This window comes from Leuciscus leuciscus (genome assembly GCF_965113295.1).
Source record: "Leuciscus leuciscus genome assembly, chromosome: 14".
Lineage (NCBI taxonomy): Eukaryota > Metazoa > Chordata > Actinopteri > Cypriniformes > Leuciscidae > Leuciscus > Leuciscus leuciscus.
In genome coordinates, this window is record NC_138738.1 from 10,553,310 (window position 1) to 10,580,596 (window position 27,287).

Consider the following 27,287-nt stretch of genomic DNA (forward strand, 5'->3'; position numbering starts at 1 on the left):
GTCATATAAAAATGGCCTAAAAATAAAAAGCGTACTGGTGGGCCCAGTGCTTATGGTTTGAGAAAACTCACAGTGAAGTAAAAGACTTCTGTCTCCTGCTGATTGGCTCGTCTCTTAGCAATGTTTAACTTGCTCATGTAACTCTCAGAAGCCACGGATTTAATGGACTCTGTGGATCGGCTGTGCTGGAAGGCGTCTGACACATCAAAGTCCTCAACTGTCAGCATGTCTTGTAAGGTCTGCATGGTGGCATCCAAAGTCTTGCGTACCTAATTAAAGCATAGCAGGGACTCAGTAAGGTGAAGAAAACATGAGTATGAACTTTTAGAATACAAGTTACATAAGAGATTTACACTAGCGTTTATTTAAAGTTTAAATAAATTATTTTATTCAACAAGGATGCATTAAATTGATAAAAAGTGACATGCTTTTCTTTTCAACTTTCTATTTTTCATAGAATCCTGAAAAAATGCAAAAAATATATTAAGCAGCAAAACTGTTTTCAACATTGATAAGAAATGTTTCTTAAGCACCAAATCAGCATATTAGAATAATTTCTGAAGCATCATTTGACACTGAAGACTGGAATAATGGCTGCTGAAAACTGTCACAGGAATAAATTACACTTTAAGCAATTTTAAGCAAATAAATTAAGCCTTGGTGAGCACAAGGGACTTCGTTCAAAAACACAAAATCTTACTGACCCCAAACTTTTGAAAGGTAGTGTATATTTCTGGACGCCTGACAGTGACGTAAAAAAAACCATTTGTTAATCTTGCAAGCATCAGTTTAGAATAGGTTTAAAATTATACCTAAATCAGTAATGTTTCACACCAGTTTAAAGTTTAAAATAAGAAATAAATCTGAAAACACGTAAATAAGATGTACATTCCTTTTTATTTATTTTTAATGAGGCAGAAGAGGCTTCCATAGTAAGTTTCATTTGAAAAAGAAAATGTATAATGAAAAATATGATTATTCTATAAAACATACTTTCTAACATATAAAAAAATTTGGTAAAATAGTTATTTATCATGTTGTTGTCATATAATGCTGGCAGGGTTGAAAAATACAATAAAATACTGGCCCGATCAAGCCATCAGAAGAAAAAAAAAATTTTGTGAGAACTTTTATAATAACATTTTCTGTGCCCATTGTACATGAAAAAAATGCTTATTGTTTTGCAAGAACAGGTTTGCAATAACAGGTAAGTGGCACTGTGATACATTCAAACCCACAATATGAGCTTAAGAACATTGAAAGACTCAAAATATGTGTGCACTGGATGAGAAAACAAATCACAGAAAAAAAAAAAAAAGTGTACAATGAGCTTCAACCTTGTGTCTGCAATAGCTATATATGCTAATATCTATGTGTCACTTTGATGCATATAAGCCCACAGTCTCTTGCAGCCTATTTGAATGCTTATGCAGGTAACACTTTTAAAACCTCAAAACTGAGCAATGGCCCAGACTATATGCTGGCTCAAATATCTGAACCAAATTTGATCCCCATCCTTAACGTCAACAGCCAAACCATACAGTAGTATACAGCTTGAAAACTTCCTAAACCTCTATGCCCTCAAGAGATCCCATTGATTTCTTCAGGATTTGGATTCCATTCGACCCCGGGACCAAAGATCATAGTGACCGGTGTGTAAATTGGCCCCAGGCCCCCACAGATTAATGTGACACATTTCCTACTTGACACAAAATTATCCATTACTAGCTGGTTATGAGACACAAAGTTATAAGGGCAAGATGAAGTCATCAATACACACAGACGGGAGCTATTATAAAGTTCATTAGCACCTGCATACACTTAGTTGGTTGGTAATGCGCCTGAGTTGTATTCGTTCTCCCAAGACAAAGAATTACCCTCACTGAAGACCAAACAAGGAGATAACCGGTCCTTCCCAAAAGAAACACCATTAACAGATGAGTACACTAAAAATACACTCACAGTTCCCAGGAAAGATGGACTAAATTGCAATGAGTTTGATTGCTAGGCTGAAGTATTCTCTTGAGTGCTTTAAAAACGGCAGAAAAAAATGTATGCGAGTAAAGCTGAGAGCTCTTTGAGGGCTAAAGACTCGTGTGAGAGAGGCAGTTGGGCTTTCTGCAGAGTTATGCTACTAAAGAAGCTGATGAATCTTTAGTGAGCAGGTGTAAATAAAACTGAACAGTTTCCAAAGCATTTGGTTGCACCAGCAGGTGTTAAAGTCAACAGGAACTTGAGTTCGCAAACTATTTTACTGCTAGAATGTGACGTCAGGTGCTTGAAGTGGAGGGATTGAAAATTATAAGAGGGCTTGATGACATCAGCCCAAAAGGAAATTCGTTTCCTTCAAAGATTAACAAAGACACATTTTTTATCTTCGGAATAAAGGTGCAGTCACGTTTACCGTTGATCCTTGAATTTTCGCAAAGAAACTCCATTAATTTCAATAGGATTCCACATGATCAGAAATTTTGAGTATGGGCAATAGATTTCGTGGATTTGCCACAATGACCAACAGAAAGCTATTTGGTCTGAAAGTGACTTCTGTGTGAGCCATGCTTCATACATCTCTACACTATTGACAGTGGACACTGGATTTTTTGACCGTGAAATGTCTTAATGTGAACTGATGAATCATGATGATCTGAGCAAGATAATAGGGTATATTACGATTTTCATGTTTCATTAGTTTCATCTTATGGGTTCGATGTATGGGTCCACTTTGTAGCTTGTTCTAACATAACCCCACTTAGACAGGGTCATCTCTGATTGACAAGGTAACTCAACCAACCAGTTTTTTTTTTGTATGTTTGGAGGTGGGCTTAAATCTCAAATCTCAAATAACTTTGAGAACAAAGTGGAATATACAGTTGTGCTCCAACAAACTCTGAATACCTCTCAAGATTCAATGCCTTGAACTATAAAATCCACAAATTAAATTGACTAGATCTTCTACTGAAGCATTCAGTGTAGCTGCCTGGAACGGTATCGGTAAAGTTACCGCACCGTAACTTTGTTTCCCAGCAGACTGATAAAGACCTGCACACCCTGCCTTTTTGGAAATGAGATAAAACCAGTCAATCACATTAGAGCTAGCAATTTTGTAAAACCTTGTTATGTTAGTATGCAATATGCATCACAGTCAGTGAACGGTCTTGTGGGTGTAACATCTGAGGCTGAGCCTAAATAATTATTATAGAGAAGTGAATAGCATGATAATGTCCATGATAAAATGTTGAATGTAGGAACTGTGATGATTCTTACTTCCTCGTTTTCAATCTTGAGTGTGGCCAGGCGGGACTGCAGTTGATGGTAACGCATCAGAAGTTCTGTCTGCACGGGCTGCTGCGCACTCACCTGGCACACCTGAAATGCACAGAAGTTTATCACTGTCATACATTTATGTCTTGCCATGGTCTTTACTAAACATTTAGTATTTCATTATTCTTAAAGGAATAGTTCAGCGAAAAATGAATATTCTGTCATCGCTTACTCTCATTGGTTCTAAACCAAAAAAATACTACAATTTTGTCTATTTTTTACGCAAATCTAATATACAGCTTGCACTATAGTGCACAAGAAGTGAAATGATTGTTTTATGGTATTTTTTAAATATTTCATTATATTGAAATGAAGTGGCCAGGATAATCTTTCAGAACTCAACTGTAAGAAAGTCATACAGTTTGGAATGACATGAGGGTGAGTAAATAATGACAGGATTTTCATTTTTGGGTGACCTGTTCTATTAATAAGATACTATTGAGTAAGTTGAAGGATGGATACCTCATCTCCCATGTGCGGCAGAAACTCAAAGCGCATGGGTGGGCAAAAGACCTGATTGTATATGTCCATGATCTTGTGCTTGTCACTGCGAGGGTCCAGGTTGTCTACAGCATTCTCAATGATGTCCAGACCCTCATGGCGAGAGGTCTCCAGGTTATACTCGGCAGAAAGATACGTCCTTAATGTGCGCGCCAAGCTGGCGTGATATCCGAGGTCACAGCACTGTGGAAAGAAGAAGAAAAATGAAAGAAAGAGATAAAATATCTTACAGCGAGCCTGCATGACATTTAGATGAACACCAATCCGATCTTTCTTCCTATGAAGACAGCATTAATGAAATTTTATTTGCCAAAATGTTTCCATGGTGATGTCTATTTTTAGCAGACTTGAGATTTCACATGTCACTCTGGCAAGACAAACTGTAAGACAGGTAGCATCTCCTGTATCTCCGTGGATAGTAGTGTCATTAAAATTACGTGATGTAAATGAGTGAATTTCATCCTGTGGAGATTCGAGATCGTCAGTATCTATAATTAGAAGAACAAGCGCTGTGGGATATCTTAGCTAATTAGTTTAAACGTGCAACAAATGTGCAACTAACCTATTTTAGCAACATGGAGCAAGTTTAAGATTGCTTGAGGGAAACTTTAAACCTTTGTGAGTCATTGCGGTGAGGCAGTTACTGCTCTATTGGACTGTAAATCCATATATTATGCTCTAAAGTGTTTGAGTGCAAACACTACACGGTCCTAGCCTGTGGCATACTCTATTTAGCATTACAAAGCTGCAGGAGATGTAGGTGTACATTTGTAAAAAGCTAGTAATATCGCCAAGTTTAGATCTGTACTTACACATTCTTAGTCTAATAACAGCAATGGTGCTAATTCTCAGTACTTGCAAATAACCATAGATCATAACCATAAATAGAAGTAAATCCAGACATTTAAAATGTATTTTTTGTGTCCATCAGTAATGCTGAAAGTTCAAGGTAACAAGGCGTCCCAATTCCCCACGACAGGCCACAAGTACCACATGAATTTCTATATACCCAGTGGTGGGTGTGGGAGTTTGTGATTTTTGGTTCAGTGGTTTCTACCAATTAGTGGTTTTAAAGGTAAACCTATGTCAACAACCTAACCGAGAGCCCTTACAGAGCTCTTACAACTTCAACCTGTCAACTGTTTTAGAAATTAAATTCTGTTTATATTTCAAATTAATTCAAAAAGTATAGAAAAAGCCTACATGTTTATTGTCCAATACAACATTCCCTAACAAAACAGTTACTACACAGATATGCATACAGTGCTAGTTTGCATAGAGGAAAATATATTGGCTCAAAAGTTATCTATAATAGCTTATGTTTCCTCTTCGCCTTTTTGCTGTTATCAGATGTACAACTGTGTGTGTGGGTTTGTATTTTTGTAAATTGCTTCAGGATATCAGGGCGTATTGATGGACAGCAATGTGACACACTTTGCATCTCTCAGCAAAAATCACAGAGATTTGGTTTATCTACAGTATAGCGTACTAATGCTAACAGGACAGAAACAGCAGAGACGAGCCAGGAGGGGAAATATTTCAGTATACTTCACATCAACAATCCGGTCACAGCATATTTTTGATAGGATGATACCATTGCCACTGAAAGCCTGTTGTTGTATATGCAACAATATTTTGTGAATTAAATCCAGAAAATAGGTTTATGAGCAATTAAGCTGGTAATTTCATTTTCTTGTTATAGATCTGACAAAAAAAAAAAATCATTCTGGTTTGGTAGAATAATAGTTTTAATCGTCCTTTGTGTAGCCGAATGAAGCTGCAAAACAGATTAGAAGGTTACAGCAATGATGATTAATATTTCAATAAAAACACAAATACCAGAGAGTGCGGAATAAAATCAGTACACAAATCCAATTCAATAAGAATGGTGCAAAACAAACATTTAGAGAAAAGAAATAAGACAAACCATATTAACAAGCAGACACTTCACCCACAATGCAAAGAGAAACAGATGGAGCAGAGCCCTCATCAGTAAAACTGTTTAAATCCCAGCTGATACACACACAAACAAACCCATGCCTCATAGTGCATACTCACATCAATCATATCCGAAACATCATGGATGTAATATTTTGCCACGACGGCGTTGGTGGCTGCCAGGTTCAATAAATAGTCGTTGCGGGCTTTTGTGCATTTCAGCTTGTTCTCTGAGTACTTGGCTTGCCTCTGGAAGAAGGAAACAAAACGGAGAAGAAATCAGTTAATATTATTAGTGATACGCATCAGATTACTTTTTTCAACTAGTAAAGTAATGCATTACTTTTAAATTTATAAGTTGCTTTTTCAAACAATGAATGAACAATGCAATAATTATATGTCAAATAACACAAATATACTTTATGCATTTAATCTCACTTTATTTACCAATGTCTTTGCAGCTGACCTTTTATGATCCGATGAAAATGACTTTAGCTAAACATCATATTGAAATATTTGTGTTTATTTTTTTTGTACAAAAAAATATATTTTTTAAACTAAACCTTTACTTTTAAAAGTAACTTTCCCCAACACTGGTTGTCTTCAGTAATGTGGTGATCGCGAGTTTGTTGTGGCACTAAGTCGTCACAATATAAACTTCACACTGATTTAAGATGAATACCGTTGCTTGAAATATTGAGGTAAAAAACAACAATAACATTTCTATATTCTAAACTTTGTGCAGACTATTTTATGTGTTTTCAGCTTTTCAGCTAAAAGATCAATATACAACCAATTCAAAACATTATTTATGAAGGAATATACAGGAATACATGAATAAATGAATTACATGAACAATACAATTATTTCAAACATATAAAATACATGTTACTTGCCCCAATATTAATATGACAATGTTCCCCAATCTGATATTTATGAAAAAATCCTTTTACTAAGAACACAGTGAAACTTCTTGGGTTACATTTACCTTCACAAGGACTCTTCCCTAAATGAGTGGTTTAATTGTCTTTCCTTGTTTACCCATGGACTATTATAAAAATATTAAGATTTTTTCCAATTTCTATCCTTTTTCTATCCTTTGTAGGATAGAATTTGCAAAAACATTGTGTTCGAAATCAAGACAAAAACTTTGACTCAACATTTACTTTCACATTTATGTACTGCATGTGGCAGATATTTTTATCCCAAGTGACTTACGTTTCATTCAAGGTACACATTTTATCGGTTGTTGCTTTACCAGTTTATAGAAACCATGACCTTGTGCCATGCTATTCTGTTTGAGCTACAAATAAAGCCATTGCTACAGATAACTTTCCATTGAGGAAACTAGCTCCAGTCTCCACTACATCGAAACTATTTGTTAACAGTATACTCAAAGACACAATAGAACATATCTTTTGGAGTGTACAGATATCATAACTCAAAATAACCTTGAAAAAACCCTTTAAAATAAAGTAGAAAGTGTTGTTAAAAGCTGTGAATGAGCAGCCAACAATTTTAAGAGCATGTAAAAAGCACAGAACAACAAATAGATATAACAAGTCTACATTCTGAGAGAATGAATAATATCATGCCGTGTATATCAAATGAGTTTTCAGTGAATTGGGGTTATTGTCATTAACTAAAACTAAAAGTGAAAACTTCATAAATAAATAAAAACTAATATATATATATATACACACATACACACACATTTAGCAATCAAACAAAACATTAAAACTATAATAGTAACTATAATAATTTAAACATTAAAACTATGATAGTATATCAATGATAACACTGCAGTGAATTGAAACAGGACATACTCAGACTCAGTCTGAGTCTCATCTGCTTATGAGCTCCAGCTGGGTCCTGCTGAATTTTTCATCAAAAAGCTTGAGTACTCATAGCAGACAGCTGCTCTAGTACCATTAATAACAGCTGACTGCTACATAATTGTATTGACAAAACAAAATCCTTAAATGAAGAACGAACACCAGTGATTATTACACATGCAACTACAAATGCTTGAATTCTGATCAAATGAGTTGCGGTTGACAGTGATTACACAATCATTGTTGTGTGAGTATGTTATGAAAGCAAATATGACAGGAGCAATATAAGATGCAGACTATTATTTAAACTTAAGCAGTAAATTACTACATACAAGGCAACAGAGATCATATAGTTCAAACAAGGCCTTTTAATCATTGTGCCGCAATGGTAAGCTGGGTTTGTATTATAGTGATCTCATGTAAGTTTAAATACTACCTGAAATAATGGTGCCGCTTATGTTTCCAGCATATAAACTAAATAAATGATGCAGTGTATGCTGTTTCGTCATACTTGTTTTGTAATATTCAATTTTCTTTTTAATCTAAAACTAGGGCTGCACAATTCTGATCATTCTCCAATTTTAATGATTACATTTTTTTGCCTTATAATTGCAATTCTTCAGTGCAATTCAAAATGTATTTCCCCATGATTAAACTACACATTAGTAATTAATCGTCCATCGAGGCCATATAGGTTTGCAGGTGTGCTAAGATCATGACGGAGTCTGCTAGCCTGCAGAATCAGGTCAGGCTGCAGAGAAACACAGAGCATCCATGGCTACCATGGTTATAAATAGTGTGAGGCTGAGTGGCTTTCATGCCAACATCTCTACGCATTGCAGCCTGAAAGTGGAGGAAGGGAGGGAGAGAGAGAGAGAACAGCAGAGGGAGAAAGAAAGCGGCACAAAGAGCAAAAGTGAGAGTGAGAGAGAGCTAGCTGGCTAGCTAAAGACACAGAATTCATTCACGTGAAAAACGTCTCTTGTGGAAAGCACAATATTCCTGTATGGTGATTTATCATTTTATTTTTGTATAGTGTCACAGTCATTATGAGTTAGCTTCCTGTGAGTGCGTATAACTAGCTATGAATTAGCATGAATTAGATGATTTACAGCTGAAGTCACTGACCTGAAATGTTGAATCTGGTTTGTGTGAGAAGTCAGCCAATCAGTCTCCAGGCTGTCTACAGTCTTACTGACCTCATTGTCCATTCTTAGATAAATCTCAGCCCACATTCATTTTTAGAAACCCATCCATCAGGTTCAATCAAAGCTTATTTCCTACATTGTTTTTAAGAGCCGATGAGAAGGTAACTAAGAAGAAGGTGAGATTGCATCTAAATGTATTTTGCAATATTTTAGGATAGGGCTGCATGATTTGGGAAACAAATCTAGTTGCAATTTATCTAAATAAAAATTGCGATTCAGATGTAAAATCCGTAAAAAAAATTTTTTTTAAATCTGCACAATTTGGCCAAGTGTGTGTGTGTGTGTATGTATGTATAATATATATATATATATATATATATATATATATATATATAAAATGTGTGTGTGTGTGTGTGTGTGTGTGTGTGTGTGTGTGTGTATATGTGTATATACAGTATGTGTGTATATATATATATGACTTTGTTATGTATCATCAGTATAATAATAATAATAATTTACATTTATGCATCCATTTTTATCCAAAGCAACTTACTTAAAGGTACACATTTACATTTTTATCAGTTCCTGCTTTCCCTGGGAATCGAACCCATAACCATGGCATTGCCAGTTCCATGTTCTGCTGTTTGAGCTACAGTAAATCTATAAATAATAATATTAATAATAATTATGCATGCTAAAAGCTTCTCAAATTCAAAGCACTTGCAGAGATGCATTTGTGTGGAACATAATTTACTTTTTTGAATCGAAGTTTAAGGTTTACTGTCGGAAGGTTTCTGGTTTGATTCTTGCAAAGAGGCATCACCGTTGTGCATTTGAGCTCTTAACCAAGAAGAAAGGCACTTAACCTTAAGGTTCTTTCAGGAGGACTGTCTATCCATTAAGTGTACTGAAAGTCACTTTGGATAAAAAAGACTATTTAGAACATCGGCTAAGATTATGCGATATAAAAATGGCCTTCTACTTCCAACCACAGTGGCTAGTAACGACAAACAGCTAACAGCTAAGTATCCTCCATTGTGCACAGAATATATACACCACTTGAAATAAGATAAACATTTCTCTTAAAGGGTCACAATCCTGCTTGAGAGTGTCAGGAGATGAAATGAATGTAATTCTAGGTTGCAACGGCTCTGTGGTTTCATAAAAACAGGTTGGCATTATGAGTCACTCTGCATTATGAGCTCGGCCGTTGGCTCACAAGAGTAATCTCACCTTCTCCTTCATCTTCTCAATCTTCCTGACCGAGCTGCGCCGCTGGGGTCGGTCCTCGTGGCGCAGGAGGTTGACGTTAAGGTCTCCAGATTTGCTAAATTGCTTCTCCTCTTGTTTCTCAGCCTCCTTAAGCTTGCTCTCTGCACTGATGCTCTCCGTGTGGTACATGTGATAAGTCTTCATCACCTGTAAGATGATATAAAAATTACTATAAAGACTAGTCTAACAGCATCACACATACTGTACACACATACTAGTGATAAAATCTTGCTGTGAAAATGACAACTGATAGTTTGCAGATATTTTTTCATTTCTGTTGAGTTCCACTTAGTAGCCCCGCCCACTCTGAGATCTCATTGGTCCAAAATCCTGCTCCAAATCAATGCGATTTAAAAGTTTTTTGTTTTTTTATAAACAGGCTGAAAATTGTCATTATTCACTGATAATCTTCCATTGTACTGACCAATTTCATTCACATTTCCAAATAATTACAACAATGGGCTTTGCATCATTAAAGTCCCTGTAAAGGCAATTCCCCCCAAAAAATTCTAAACGCATTCTAAATGTTAGAAATGTATTGCTAAAACACATTACAAAGACTGTGAACTGTGAAGTACTGAATTGTGGAGTTAGACCGTTAAACAGTTTTTCACCATTGCTGTGTTCAGGATTTTTTGGGCGGGGCTAAAACGGTGGCTCAATGACGCAATGGAGCCACTGAGCTCCTGGCCCCGCCCCTACTGTCCCCTACTATTTTGTGAAGAGCCACCTCGATGGAGAGCTGAGGATCACCACCAACACCCGCCTCTGTAGGGATAATTTTACACAGGATAGTTTTATAAACCTTCGTCAGAGACAACTGGGATTCACTTATAATCCGCTGTTACTGGTGAATGGGGCCCGAAACCGACTGTCTCCCGCCTCGGCCTTAATCTTCCCGCGAGTGGGCGTGGTTTCATCGCAGCCAGCGGACACGCCCCCATTGTTTGAGGGCAGAGAATACTGCTCATTTTTTCAAGATTTTGATAGCTTATTTTATTTACTTGGCGTCTTTTTTATCATTCAAATTTGGCTCGGTGGCTAATAACACATTTTTCTGTGGTGTGACAAACTCAGAACATTAATTTTGACTTTACAGGGACTTTAACATCAAATCTGTTGGAATACTGGAAGCACAAATTGGATTTGAGACTAATGTAACAAGGGAAGAACATTTTCAGAAGAAAAAAAGAACATTATTTAAAAATATATTTTTTTTTTATTTTGAAAGAAATTGATACTATTTATTTAGCAAGATGCATTCAATTGTTCAAAAGTGACAGTAGAGACATTTATAATGCTACAAATTATTTCCATTTTAAACAAATACTGTTTTTTAAAACTTTCCATTCGTCAAAGAATCCTGAAAAACGGTTTCTACAAAAATATTAAGCAGCAAAACTCTTTTCAGCATTAAAAGAATTGTTTCTTGAGCACCAAATCAGCATATTAGAATGATTTCTGAAGGAGCATGTGACACTGAAGACTGGAGTAATGATGCTGAAAATTCATGCTATCACATGAATAAATACAATTTTACAATATATAAAAATAGAAAGATTTCACAATATTAATTTTTACGTTACCATTTACTTAATGATTATACAGAAAAGTGCAGTGTGAACAGACTGCAAAATATTGTGCTCCATAAACAAAGAAAGTCATACAGGTTTGAACAACATGAAGGTGAGTAAATGACAGAATTCTCATTTTGGGGTGAACTAATCCTTTAATATCATCTCTGCACATTAAACTGAGATAGAAGAAAGTAGGCCTAACTAACATCGAACAAATTATACTTCTCTACGGTGATTTAAAACAACTCAATCCTGAGACTCCCTTGAAATGATCTCCAGACTAGTTTCATTCCAGGGAAGCTGTGCAGTTCTCAGTTGAGGAGGATCAAATGTATTCCCGTCAGCTCTACAGAACAGGCCAGCTCATGAATATGCATAGGAGTATGGACTTGGCAGAAATACCAGCCATAATCCTGCCTCTTTCCACCACGAGTCCAAGCCTTCCACTCAAGCCCGGGATGACAGAGGCTGAAGGAGGGGGCGATCTAAAGACAATGAGATTCTGAAGGAAATGTGTATGAAACACATAGCTGATTCAAACAAAACCGCACATTTTGCTGACTCCGACTATAGAGGTCCCTGTGTGAGCTCTGTTTATTTTTTTAGCTCTGAGCTCTTTTTATTTACAGTATCCTTCATTTTTTGGACATTCGTTTGGAATTATTTAACTTATATCAACAAGTTATCACCTCCTTAGTTATTCTGAATCTAAATTAACTTTCCTTCATTCTACCTAGTAGTGCCTAGTAATGATTTTAAAGCCAGACACACGCTTCTGAAATGTAGGCTTATGCGTGTGAGAGAGAAAGCAGGGAAGAAATCATGTAGCTCACCTTATTGTGTGCGTAATATTTATATAGCCATATACTTTTATAATATTTATAACCGGTCAGAAAAATTGCTTGTGTATGCCTTTATTTTAGTGCAATTTTATTAATAAACGAAATCTTCAGTCTTTCACATGCATCTCGAAGATTGTGTTTAATTGTGTGTGTAAAGTGGGGTGTGAAGTGGGATATTTTTAGCGTCCATACCTATCCCTAACCAAAACCTACCCTTAAAACAATGCAAATATATTTTTGGTAGCACAATCTGATAGGTAGCATGTTTCGTCAGTACACCGGTATGACACAGGTGTTCGCAACAATGCAAAATGTTTTACCTCATGTCTGATTGGTGTGACCCAGTCTGCTATTCAACCCCATTATCCTCTCTGCTCAAACAATAGAATAGAGCAAGTGAACGGGGGGTGGGGGGGCTCTCTGCACCATTGCCCTGCTTTATTCCTCTCCTTATAGCCGGCAGATGCACGTCAGACGATGTTTTCAATAAAATGCTTATTAAATCAGCCAGCCTGCAGGCGTCCGCAGACTGCTCATCTGCAGCGACCCTCCCTGACATTAATGTACATGCACTCAGCTATTTCACTCTAACTTTACACGCACAGATCATCAGCTCATTTCAGAGGAGGTCATCAAGTGCGTCCGCACGATGGCACTATGCATGCTTTTAGCGCTGTTTCCTCTGTGATTTAAAGATTAAATGTGTCTGGGCTACTAGTGGTAAAATATGAAACAGTAGTATTGTCTCAAAATGTACAGATTGGTTAAGCCAGAAGTTGTAAAACCCCTCAAACAAACAATGCTTTAAAAGCACAAGAGTCACCGTGTTTACACTTTTTGTGGAAGTTAACCCATGAATAGCTTACATATAAGAAAAGTTCATCCAAAATTTTAATTCTGACATTATTTACACTGTAACACAACGTCTACAATGTTGCAAATCCATTTGTCCTTCCTATGAGAAGTATCGCGAGTGCTTGGAGTACGTCATAAATAGAGAGCCTAAGTCCCTCCCCTTCCGGTGGACCACCATGGGACCTTATTTCGGAAAAATATTGTATGGTAGTCAATGGCGAGAGACAACAAATATTTTGATCTCGTTTGAATTGTGCCCTGAATTGCACATAATGATGTTTGTCAATTTAAAATATACATTTTGAAGTCAAGAAAGTCGCAGTTTGGGGTAAAACTGTTGAGGTATAAGACTTTGAAAATACGTAATTACAAAGACTACAAACTCAAAAGGCGCACACGTGACGTCATACCTTTTCTCTCAATGAATGAAGCTAACTTTACTGAAGCTAACGTCTGTCATTTTTTCTATAGTCTTACGTTATAATCATAACGTTACGCCGTCATGCCTGAGTGTTTTGTACCAGACTGCACACATACGAGCATGTTGGTGACGTACATAGTGCGAGACGAGAGATGTAGTTCATTGAGCGATTTTCACATTAAACTAAATGTTACTCTTCTGTTTTATGACAAACTGCGACTTTCTTGATTTTCATAATTATCTTTTAAATTGACAAACATCATATGTGTAATTCAGGGCACAGTTCAGACGGAATAAAAAGATAAGTTATCTCTCGCCATTGACAACCATACATATTTTTTTCCGAAATAAGGTCCCATGAGCCGGAAGCGGAGGGGAGGGACTTAGGTTCTCTATAGAACGAGGCATCAGTTTACTGTCAAGGATTTGTTGTGTCGTGCCGCTTCCAGTGTAGACAACATCACTGATTATAATGGGTTCTGTTGTCTTTTGTTGTGCCACATCATGCCGCTCGCGTCCAGTGTAGACACTGTGTAATTGTAAAATTTTCTTTACCAAAGCGTTTGCAGTGAGGGCTCCAAAACTATGGAATAGTTTACCAGTTGATATTAGATCATCTGAATGTGTGTTCGTTTTTAAATGTCGTCTGAAAACGTACTTGTATAGACGTGCTTTTAATAATTTGTGAAGTCTTCTGTGTATTTTGGGTCTTGATTTTTTTGTTTCTTTATGTACTGTGTATAGATCTTCATTAATGTATTTTAATGATTGTGTTTTTATATTGTGTAAAGCACTTGTGCACTATATAAATAAAATTGTACTCATTTCTTCCGTAGAGCATGTCAACTTGCGAATTACTTATTAGGAGTGTAGCAAGCTATAATTTTAATTCAATGTATAATTTACTGAGTTAAATAATGGATTACAATTACTATAATGATGCCCAATCATATGTTTATTTATTACCAAAACATACGATTTATGGTGTAATATAATCAATAATGAACAAAAATGTCAGATGAAACAAGATTTGACCAAAAAACTAATAAATAAATAAAAATTCAATAAATAATCAAACAACATCAGAGTAAATATTTACACTCCTATTACTTAACTCTGAACATTAAACTGGGATAGAAGAAAATATTTTAACATGAAAAAATTAACATTATCTTTCAGTAATATGACACACTACCACTCTGTAAGTAAAAAAATATATATATATGATTTTGTCTGATTTTGTTTTTCTCTTTTGGTCATCAAAGGCTGCATTTATATGAACAAAAATACAGTAAAAATGTAATATTGTGATTTTTTTTTACAATTTAAAAGAAATGTTTTCTATTTTTATATATTTTAAAAATGTAACTTGTTCCTGTGGTGGCAAAGCTGAATTTTCAGCATCATTACTCCAGTCTTCAGTGTCACATGATCCTTCAGAAATCATTTTATATGCTAATTTGGTGCTCAAAAAACATTTCATATTATTATCAATATTTTTGTCGAAACGGTGATACTTTTCTTTTAGTAAATGTCAGTTACTGTCAAAAAAATTGGAACGTCTTTACAGTCAAAAGAAAATCAGAAAATAATCTTATGAATATCAACCACAAAATGTAGACTATTTCAGTCACAGATAATTCAAAAGGTAGACATACACATGCAGACAATGGTGAAGCCATGTTAAATGTTCTAAATTCAATACACCTACACCATTAGCCTTGTTCTTCAAACTAATTTAACATGTTCCAGTCATTAACCGTTACTCAGTATCCAGGCCCAATGTCCCTAGTATTCCCTGATGGAAAAAGCTGTTTCCTCAAGCTCATTAGGAAGAGGATGCAAAGGATGTTTCTCAGAGTAGTGCTAGCTGTGTCTGGCCCCAGGACAGATCACCAGCCCCTTAAACTGGGTCTAGTAAACATGCACAGATGTGTGAAATGTCTTCAAGCTAACCAATTTTTAGACGTGTACTCTGCCGTTTCACATGTGGTTGTGCACATGATGCAGCCATTGCAAGATCTGGTGCTAGAAGCTGTAGCATGCATGTTTGAATGTTACAATAACATTATTATTATTATATTTTAGCGCTATAGGCTAAAATATTACATAGAAACCTTGCCGACATCAGCATGGATGTACCATTACGTCCAAATAATATAGCTAGAACTGATCCATCAGAATAAAAAAAAAATTTTAATAGATTTTTTTAAATGACACAAAACAGGCTAAAACCCCTTTTACAAACTCAGTAAGACCACAACACTCACAGTGACATTCTTGAAACTGCAAATCGTGAATAAAAATACTACGCTAGTGAGTAAATTTGACAGAATCAATGTACTCCAGTGCAGGAAAAAATCTAGGTTAGCACTCAGCTCCTCTCAAAGCTGTCACCCATCAGCTCATACCCCTCAAAGAGAACACAGCAAAGGAACATGTTTACAAGCAGGTTTGATGGACATGCCTGGCAATCCTCCAGCATCAAAATTGTATTTACAGGCATGTTGAGGTGAGATGACCTAAGCTGTAAAGAGCAACGTTAGGGCAAAGCTGACATTAGATACAGCTCTGGGATATATTTAAACAGGTGTAATTCTGATGTACACACAATCCTGTTGTTATGATTAGGGAAAATATTGAAATACAATCTAAACCGTCTCATACAAATGACTTTTAATATGATTGCAAACTCTGTTCTGGTACAGTCCTGATGCAAATTTGTTGCAGTTCTTGCGAAATAATCACAGTTTAACTGAGGTATTTTGTAATAAGATCACAGTAACCACATGTAACCTCATGGATAACTCCTCCTCCTGGTTACAACAAACTAAATATGGTTGCTGTATATATAAATATTGCAATTTTTAATGAAATGAAATAAAATCTTTTTTAGCACCAATGAAACTGATCTCTAAAAAGTATATATTTTAGCTGTTACCGCATGAAGTGCATTCTCACCATTCTTAGGTTGAAAAACGTAACAAATATTCTCACATCTAGCACCACTGCCTTGAGGTTTTGTGGCCACTTAGGTTTGTCCGAGAGCTGTGCAAAGATAGTCTCATCCTTTGCTAAGCCGCATTAGCTCAGCATTTGAGCATTAGCCAGAGACCTTAAACTAACAAGCAATGATTTATATACAACTTCCATTTCCACACAAACTGCCTGGAGCACGTCTACATGCTTTTGTACCGTGGTACACACCCTAACTGCTACCATTTCAACCTCTTAAGCACTGCTGAAAATGTAGAAATTCCAAGTTAACTATTTCCGTCAACTGGTCAAAGACAGACTGTCTTTTGTAAGACCTTGTGATCGACGAGGAGAATGAGGTTCAACTGGCTAAATGGGCAGCGCTGACTCATTCATCATTTCAGATCGATGGTCCTCACTGTGTGCAGGCTGATGCCTTTAAGACCCTGAAGCATGAGAACGAATGGCAATCTTGTTCAGAATGTAACAGAATAGGAAGGAAAGGCAGGACTTCAGTTTCTGCAATCAACATATTATGATTTCTCCCTGTACCACACCAGAACAGAGGAAAGAGCTGCAACCTAGCCGAAATGGGTTTTGAAGGCCTGCAATTCTAACTTGTCTTTCACATGAACTGAAGTCACATGTCAGTGTCTTTGGGGAGGGGCTCCCAAAGTCAACAGTTAAATTCTTATGCATAGATGCATGTTTAATAGGGCTTCAAGTGCAGTTGTGCAAGGGCACTGCGCTATAGACTAATTTCCTTACAGCTACAGAATTTATAATGAGTTGTTATGCCATCATTTAGGCAAAAGAATTGCTGTTCTCATACACAACCTATATTTCAATGTGCTTCAGCTCTCATTTATTACAGGCCTGTTCCCTGGCAAAAGCTGCTGAAAATACATACGTTCCACAAATGTGAAAAATTCAGTCTGATTGACACAATACATAGAAATTGCGTATTTAATGCCCGAGAAAGAAAATGAAGAACCATTGATCGCCCTAATACGCAAACACACTGCAAAACTAATGCAGAAATTTCACATTGGGACTATAGAAGCTTTACATTCATATTTATTATTCTACATTCAGAACACATAACTCAAACCACAGAAGAGAGGCGGAAGGATCAATACTTAAAGCGTCTAGTGCAGACTCGGTTCCATTTTTATTGTCAAACTGTATATCAAGAACAGTTGATCATAAGCAAGCCATGCTCTATCAAGCAAATTTAATGTAGAGGTTTGCAAAGTCTGACCATTTTTTTAATATTCATAACACTGTTTAGCATAATACTCAGTCTACTGAATAATTTAAGTTAGTGGTCAACCTAAGGGAATTTAAAGCCCATAGACACTGATATTTAAAGTGTATATAAAATGTTAATATATTTAAATTATTATTTTATTATTTTATACAATATTCTCTGAAAATTTAAAACAGAAAATGTGTGTCTATTGACATTGGCAATAGAGTGCTGTTATTGGCATACTGTATGCCAATAATCTCAAAGTGGCCAAATATGAAATTATATATAGTCAAATTGTACTTAAAAAAAGTATATTGTTCGTTTTATTTATTTCTTTGGTCAATGTCTTTGTTGGTGTTGGTTTGATTGCTGAAACTACAAGGCCCTTTGAAATAGCTGAAATATTTAAAGCTGCCGTCGGCAACATTTTTTTGATCATATTCAGTGTAATCGACACTATAATCCAACAGAACAACATAAATAAGGTGGTTTTAGAAAAAAACCCGAGCTTCTAACTCCACCTGGAGCGTGTTATTTGTTTTGCAAAAATCCAGCGCTCCCGCTTCATCAGGTCCAATCAGCGCAGGAGGGTGTGAGATCTGACTGTCAATCACAGGTCGTGCACACGCCACAGATCCCCCCTCACTCGCGCACGTTAATATCACATGCACACGCCACGCCTGAAGTTCGCCTGGAGATTGCATGAAGCGTGATGGCGGAGAGAAAATCTACTAACAAGCTTCCAATTCCTCGGTTATTGCTATCTATGGATAGATTAGCCAGGGCAGCCTACCTCCGAGTCCATGGTGTTGATAGATGCTGAAGAGACGGACGCGTTCACAGAAAATCAGGTACACACGCACAGTGACGCACTGACGAGCACGACCTCGATGGGAGGGTGCTCGCTGGTAGTGGGGAGGGGCATGAGAGTTGTAAACATTCAACATTTTGGCTAATCGACCCAATCTGCCAGACTTGCCGACGGCAGCTTTAAAGAAGGGATATGAAACTGTAATGCGGTCAAGACGTGTGTGGAACTACTTTTGCTGTGCATTTCCTGAAAAATAATCGCACACCTAAGAATGTACATCAACCAATTAGAAACCAAGCTTCAACAGCGCTGTAGTATAAATATATTTCTGTCATAACAACTCTTAGAGTGTTTGGCATGGTAATGGATATGTCATTGTTGATATGTTTGGTTTTGGTGGAATAGATCCGTTACGCTGCTGCTGCTGCAGAGCAAGTACGAAACTTGCTACTGCCAATACACACACGACACTCTGCTGAGAGCAAGTAAGACATGCTGCTGCTGCTGCAGTACAAACTAGCATACATGAATTACCCATAGCAGATCTACACAGGTGGAGCTGGGGAAGGTGGAGGGTTTCTGAAAGCACGCTGCAACTGCTACAGAAAATGCTGACCAGTATTTGAAGGTTGAGCAGTGAGCTCATTGGCTACTGATACAGCAGGAACCAATCAGCTGTGTGCTATAGAGAATGATGTGACTGCAAGCAGATTGAGTTAAGGACCTATCAGCCCGAAGCATCTAGAGTTTCATGACATAACTTTGTGTATGTATACACAAAGGTCACAAAATATGTATATATATATTACACACAGGCTATAATCTAATAATACAGTTAAAAAGCCCACATTTCTGTGCCCACTTTGCAGAAAAAGTACACGAAATATTTTGTGACCAAAATGATGCAGAACATAATAATTTTGATCTTTCTGCAGGGATTCGGTATTCTAACAAGGCTTTATTTGAGGAAAAGAGAGGAAAGAGAAGAGTGGCAGGGAAAGGATAATGATCCTCTCCCATGTCTTCTCCAGCGATACATTACACTCCTGTCAGTGTCCTTGAAACACATCAGTGTCAGAGCGCCAGATCCCAAACCGCATATGAGTACGTTTCAACATTTTAAAGGAAGAAATAGTGTCTCTCTGATTCATAAGTATCATGTTTGTGCTCTTAAGTATTTTAAGAATGGCGTCAGAATGGTTATTTATAGTTTTAGATCTTGTATGGTAGGTGGAGTACATTCATATTTTAGACTTGTTTGACACTGTGATGAACAGCCGCAGTCAAGAGATGAGACAACAGGAGAATGACCTTATGAGCTACACTGTAGCTAGTTCCATTCAGGGATACAGGGGAGACATATTACTATGCCACCTGCATAAAGATGCAAAAGGGACATCTGGAACAGGTCGAGCGATGGAGAAGAATCTTCTCTGATGTCTTGTCATGGGTGACAACATTAATCTCAGCCTGCTCCTCTGCAGAGGTTACTTGGGTTTCATCCAGAATGAAAAAAAGAAAGAGCACGCATTTTGGTTGATGTGAAACTGTTGATGTAAAAGAAACTAAAGCGATGGAATCAAAGAAGGATTTCAGCTCCTAATGACCCAGATTCTGAAGCAAATTAAAATGCAATGTGGAAGCGTTTGAAGAGGTGACTACTATGAAGCTTAAAAAGGCGTGGAACAGGCGTCACTACCAATCAACTATTTTCCCATGACTACCACAATCACAAATAGTACCACTTTCATTATTCACTAAAAAATCCCTCGATTCAGTTTCCCATCCTTTAATAGAAAACTATGTGAAGCAACAGTTTCTTTCTCCTTCAAACTGTCGCACAGCCAAACTGTTTTTGTTCTTGGCCGGAGAGTCAGCGTTTCCATGGTGCATGGCAGGACACAGCGGGTGAGAGCTCCATTCAGAGGGAGAGCGAGAAAAATAGAGAGAAGGAAAAATAAAGGGAGAGAGATTGAGAGACATTATACTCACAGTGTACAGCTCGTTCGTCACTTTCACCAGCTCCTCGTGCATCTGAATGCCAATATCTTTACTCTGCAAATACAAAATGGGTCACAAATTAGTCAAACTCAATAACTGATTTTAAAACAACAACAAAAAGTTACTCATTCAGCACGTTCAGTTCCATTAAAAACTTGCAAGTTTTATGATTGTGTCATATTAAAGATGTTTTCCCATTTTTATAGACTGGTTTATGCGGCACAAATACCCGCTCTTTTTTTATAACCTGCCAAGAGTCACAAACATACTTGACTAACATCCAAAATGCAAGTAAAAAAAACACATACTGTAGCAAAAACTCTTAATGAAAGAGTATTTTATTATTTCACATTTTTCTATGGTTATGCTTGAATGTGTGCAGAATAGCATACTTTTTATACTACTCTCTAATATTATTTCTGCTATACAGTATACTGCCAGCTGTAAGAATTTATGCATGGGAAATTCCTATGGAATACCTACTACCTACTACTAACTACTACTAAGCATACTGCATACTACTGTATATCCTACATACTGCGTAGTATGCAGTAAGCTAATAGCAGCTAATAACAACATCAGGCTAGTGGCTTCATGTTTCTCACTGTATGGTGACCGCACTATATTGCCGCAAAATGCCAAAAAGGCTCATGTTTTCATTTGATCACTCATTTGATTCAATGCTTTGCAGCATTGTTTCCTGCAATTTTGTAAACAGTGGTTCAGAAAGGGACCAGGCTGATTCAGACACATGAAGACTGTGACACTGAAAATTGCTTATGCATTCCTGGTAAAATAATAATTTAATAATGCTATAAACAAGTTAACGGGAAGAAAGACAACTCTAGGTGGGGAAGAAAACATTTTGTACGTCCTCCCACACAGCTAAGCTACTCCTGCTTACATGCGCACACACACACACAAACACAAACACACACCTGTAGCCGAAATAGAGAGAATATACTGCATTTACTCTGAAGTAAGTGAGACAATCTGGCAGAAAAAAGAGGGCAAGAACTCCAGGGAAGCTGGAAATTGTTCACTGCAAGCACACTTTTTTTCATTAAAAAAAAGTGCTTCCTCAAAAAAAATCAGATGACAAAATGCACGATACATAAAGAAAACAAAACATAAATATGTTATCAAATAGTGCGTAAAACACCCGTTCAAGATCAACTGTCCAAGTGCAGTGTTGTTACTGTTAATTAAAACAAAATATTAAAAATCATTTTCGGTAATTGAAATAAAGCTGAAATACAATAAAGTATAAATAATAGATGGAAAAACTTAAACTTAAAAAAAGGTTTAGAAATGTTACCATGGAAACTACCTGAAGTTTTAAAGTTACTAAAACTGAAATAAAAATAAATCAAAGCTCAATAGAAATATAAAAAAGCGAATAAAAAACAAAAGCACATAACAAAATGTCTAAAAATAAAAAATAAAAATAAAAGCTAACTCAAAAGATTAATGAATACTATAATAGTATATACATAACACTACTGGAACGATCTGTCCTGCACAAATAACATTTTGTAACATTTTGATGTATCCGTCATATTTGAAAATGCACATAGCGAGTGAGCATGATCCCAGTCTACTTGAATGAATTACGCCAGTAGCCCTCTGAAACCCTTTTATGTTCGTAAAGCATAATGGACTGTAATTCTCAGCGATCAATAAAGGCTACAGCATGAGTATAGTCAGGCCTGTGCTTAGGGATCAAAAATAATCTCTCTCTACACGTGAATGTGTACATACACACTTATCCCTGCATCCAATTTACAAATCTAGCCATCCACACTAATGGGATAAGCATGCATACACTATGTATTGATTTTGTCTTTAGGTGACATGTAGACTGAACATTGCACAGCATCTGATGAAAGAGATGAAATGGCTGAATAAAATAAGTCGTCAAGCAAATCATAAACACACAACCAACAACAACAGGTGAAACTGCTAAAATAATGTTCCCCAGAGGTTGTTCTTTCACTGCTCAGGAGACTTATTTGAGTTCTAATTTATGTTTTATGAAATTATCAACTTAGACAATTGTTGAAATACTGTAAATTAGAGTAGAGAAAAACCAATTAATATGGATATAACAGCTTAGAGTATTTTTAAAGGATTTGATGTGAAATGTTCAAATTGAGGGATGCAAAATATTAAAATTAAACACTTAAAAGAAGTCATTTCATGTTATTGCATAAAACCAATAAATATGGTCAAAGATTTGTCTAGGACTAGGTAAATTGAAAAATTAAAATAAAATCAAAGATTTGCTACAAGTTAATTTAGGCATTACAACACTAAAACACAGTTTGAAAAAATGTATATTCATTTTAATTTTGATAAAGATTACATTTGAGAATGTTTTATTAGTGTTTTAAAAAAATATTATTATTATCAAAGTTTGTATTTACATGAGAAGATTTATGAGTGACAGCAAATATCATCTGAATGTAAAAAAAATATTTCATAAAATATATAACATTTTTTTTTAAATCGATTATTCCGGGTAAATGCCTTTTTTCACTGAAAAATTTGCGCTGAAAAGGTGTGGACAGTTATTTTTGTGACTGACCTTATTGCATATGCATTTGTAGGAGTTTCCCTTTCAGACACAACATTTATGTAAGGAGAGTATTTAAGAGAATCATGCAAGGTGATTTACTACGGTTTGCTAGTCAATTAATTGGTCTTTGTGCCAATATTTACCGCCCCCAAAAAAGCACGTCTTAAACCAGACGCTAATTTGCGCTGCTCTTGATTTCGTTGGTCATTATGGAAATGATCCGACTGTGTCTGTGCTCTTTAATTTGTGTGACGTCAGTAGATCACACACAGAACTTTCCAATCCTATCGGCTCTTTTATGGGATTGTGCTCTCACGCTTAATTGCCCCGTTTGGTAAATCTTGCCCTAATCTTGTCAGATAATGAGGTGTTCCCTTTATCTTTATCTTCCCCACAAAACCCATTGCAAATTCATGCTTTTGTTGAGCCAAATCAGGCCATGGTGACTGAGAAACAGTATTATTGCATACATCAAATTAAGAGCATAGAATATATAGGAAGAGCTCTCAGTGAAAACCTCTGATGCAACATTATGAAAGAGCCAAAGCCACTGACACACTGCAGTATCTTGCCACTGGTAACGCTATGCGTAAGACTGTAAAAACGCTGTCAAGCTACAGTACATGTTTCCCAGCTGTCTCTGCTGCTCATACATCCTCACCAGTGAAAGGTTTCGCTGACCTCAGGTCTAGGTTTCTCCTCTTAATGTGTGCTGGAAACCTTTGGCATGGACAAAACTGCTGTTAGTGTCTACTAACTGCTATTGAATGTCCCAAACACATAAAGAAAAGGTTCAAATAAGAGCTTAAGGGTGTAAGGAAGGCTATTCATTATCATTCCAGAACGATTGCTAGACCTCAGGATTCATATTTCACATTGGACATCAAGGAGTGATTCAACTGTACAACAGTACCAAAAGTAAACAAAAATGTCCTTAATCGCAGAATGACATTTAATAATATTACCATGAACTACACAGCCTTAACAACATAAAAAATTTTAATAGGAAATTTTTTTGTTCTGGTTTCGAAATAGTTTCATCAGCTTCAGCAAAGTGATTGATGAATTTGAACAGAAATACCAAAGAATATTTATTGCCACAGTGTTATAAACGTGACTGTGTAAAAAAAAAAAAAAAAAATCTAATTTCTGATTAACTCTTTCAAATCTGTTCATTTCGGTGAAATCAAAAACATACTGTACAACACAACCAGTGATGTTCCATTCATGAACAAATTACTCTATTGAACCAGTCCTTTTAATTCATCATTAAAAAAATTAAAAAACTCACAAAATTAAAGTGAAATTTGAGTTTATAATTCATATGTATAATAATTTTTCACTAGAAATGCAATTTAAAGGTGTCTTCATTTTATATCCACATATCAATTTTATGTTGATATTGTTTACAAATTTAAAAAAAAAAAATTATTATGCTCATTTATAAGGTTCCCTGTATTATTAACAGTATTAGTTGTGAGATAATTTCTTTTTTTAATACGCAAAATGGGCATTAACTGAAATAAATCAAATAAGTCAAAACTGAATCAAACTGAATTATAATTAAACCGAACTGAAAGCTTGTGAATCAGAATCAAATCGGATAAAAATTATAATGATGTATCCTCAGCTCTATTTATAAATACAACTGAACTGAGCCTGTCACATCACAGCATCATTCAAGCATACATTCATACAGAGTAGGGTATCTTAGGTGACCTTGAGTACACTCACTGCAGGCAATTAACACTTTCCCAAGGTGCTCCCTGTGTGTTTTATTGGTTCACAGTCACCTCACTGAACCACTCTCCTATGAATGGTGGCTGGAAGCACAGGGCCTCACCTACAGGAAAAGCAGCCAGGTGTAAACACGCTAGCAGTGTTTGGATTTCACCACAGGAATCCAGGCTATGTGTTGACATCGTTCCAACTCATATAGCCCAGAAGTCACACCACGGAGAATACAGCCAGTGGCGGCACTCCTCACCACAGTATGACTTTTACTCTGAGAGGATGTGCATAAATAGGCAGTAGTCACACTGTGAGACAGCATGCATTAAGACATGCCCAATCATTTTGTCGCATACCATCCGTATACACCGTACGCAGGCATTTAAAATTCACAACCTAAAATTTACAACAGCTAATCAAGAAGGTAGGAGGTAGACGTTGCTGTGCTTAGAAGAATGCCTGCCAAGATGATTTTGGTGCAGCGGAGGGTGTTACTATTTCCCACGTTTGGAAAAGTTTTATGTTACCAGTAGACCCTCTGCTAGAAAAACTTCACTACTTAGAAAATTGGAGTTTTGTGGTATTTAGTTTATTTAGCTTCTATATACAAGTGCACTCCTAAAAGTCCACAAAATAAGCTTTCAGCGACAACAGACCCAACAAATTAGATGACTCATCTTGTTTGCATGAATGAATAACCCATGTGTGGTTATACTTTATTTCGATAGTCCCTTTAGACATTCTATTTAATATAAGTAGCTTTGCAACTATGTCAACTAACTCTTATTAATTAGCAACTACATGTCAACTAACTCTCATCAGAGTAGTACTCTTAGTAAACTGTTAGGTTAGGGTTTGTAGAATAAGTTGACATGTACTTGCAAAGTTACTTATAATCAGTAGAATGTCTGTTGGGGGAGAATCAAAATAAAGTGTTAGCGGACAGTCTGCTGATACTCTAATGACTGATATTTGACATTTAGTTGTAAAGTTACTCATAGTTAGTAGAATGTCTAAAGTGGACTATCGAAATAAAGTGTTACCAATGTACTGTGTATCCAATTAAAACCAATGCAGTCTACAACAGAGCAATGTAGATGCAATACTGAATCCCACAATGCAATACTTATTTGATTAGACTACTGAGCGGGACAAAAAAATGGATAAACTTTTTTTTTTTTTCAAAGCAAGAAAGACTTGACACAGGGACTTCTATGAGCTGAAAGTGCACATGAGATTATGATAGAATTTAAATAGATGTGAGAAAAGATGAAGGGTGTCAAAGATGCAGACCTTTTTGAAGAGCCGGATGACGTCATCGCTGATCTGAGCCAGGCGAACGATGACATTGTTGATGTAAATGTCGTTAAGTGTGGCGTGATCTCTACTTTCTCTTCGAGTTTGGTTTAAAACCAGATACCAGCAGTTTACTGAAGAGAGAAGGTGTTGTTCTTTCCTAGAAGGGCAGAGAAAGGGATAATAAGGTTAAATAAAGCTGTAAGTTGGTTGGTTTACTTGCTGTTTTGCATTTCTTCCCTTCCAGCTGAAATGTTTGACTCGTCCTCCATATTACGTCTCGTTTGCCCATAATTGTCAGATTGTCAGAAAAAATCCACAATGCCTGTACAATATTCTCCTATGCTGAGCACATAACTTCTGTTTAAAGCCATCATTTTCAGAAAAAACTAACAAATGCAGTCATATTAAATTACTATTAGTGACTTTGTCAGCAAAAATTGTGTTCTGGCAGCCAGTCAACCTCACTGCTATCGTCCACTGTTGAAGACACACATTTAAAATGATGTGATTCTCTTGATTTTCACATTAACAGAAACATACAAAACTCATCACCATTATGCTAGGATATAGTGGGTGGTTGCTAGTCTTTGTCAGCACATTTCTATGCAGTTGCTAGGGTGTTCTGGGTTGTTGCTAGGGCATTACTAGGGTGTTCTTACTATAGGAGACCACACCTAATGATATTTCGTTCATATGATTGGGTTTTATTCTGCCTGTTTTATTGTCCACCAGTTGAAAATCTCATTTTGAGTGAGCCTGATCACAAAAATGAATAGTACACTTTTACATTTACATTATAAACATACTCTTTCATTATCCATTCAGTCCCTCACACCACACATACAGTACACACACCTGACAGTACACTGATCACTTAATACCTTAACACTGCTAAAAGTAATGGCGCTGAGACAGAAATCGTCCTAGCT

The 27,287-nt window shown here is 36.4% G+C and overlaps 1 protein-coding gene across 3 annotated transcripts in view; it reads right to left on the minus strand.

Annotated features, from left to right (window-relative positions):
• srgap3 (SLIT-ROBO Rho GTPase activating protein 3) overlaps positions 1 to 27,287 on the minus strand; it is a 92,838-nt gene that overhangs the window by 29,949 nt on the left and 35,602 nt on the right. For all 3 annotated transcript variants that reach the window (XR_014197414.1, XM_082137351.1, XM_082137350.1), the window contains exons 3-9: positions 26,353 to 26,515; positions 20,742 to 20,804; positions 9,977 to 10,162; positions 5,881 to 6,009; positions 3,784 to 4,005; positions 3,265 to 3,366; positions 72 to 269 (exon numbers count right to left, since the gene is read on the minus strand). Coding sequence is in view for 2 of the 3 variants with exons in the window: in XM_082137351.1 (XP_081993477.1) it covers positions 72 to 269; positions 3,265 to 3,366; positions 3,784 to 4,005; positions 5,881 to 6,009; positions 9,977 to 10,162; positions 20,742 to 20,804; positions 26,353 to 26,515 (1,063 nt within the window). In the remaining variant the exon portion in view is untranslated. The remainder of the gene's footprint in view (positions 1 to 71; positions 270 to 3,264; positions 3,367 to 3,783; positions 4,006 to 5,880; positions 6,010 to 9,976; positions 10,163 to 20,741; positions 20,805 to 26,352; positions 26,516 to 27,287) is intronic.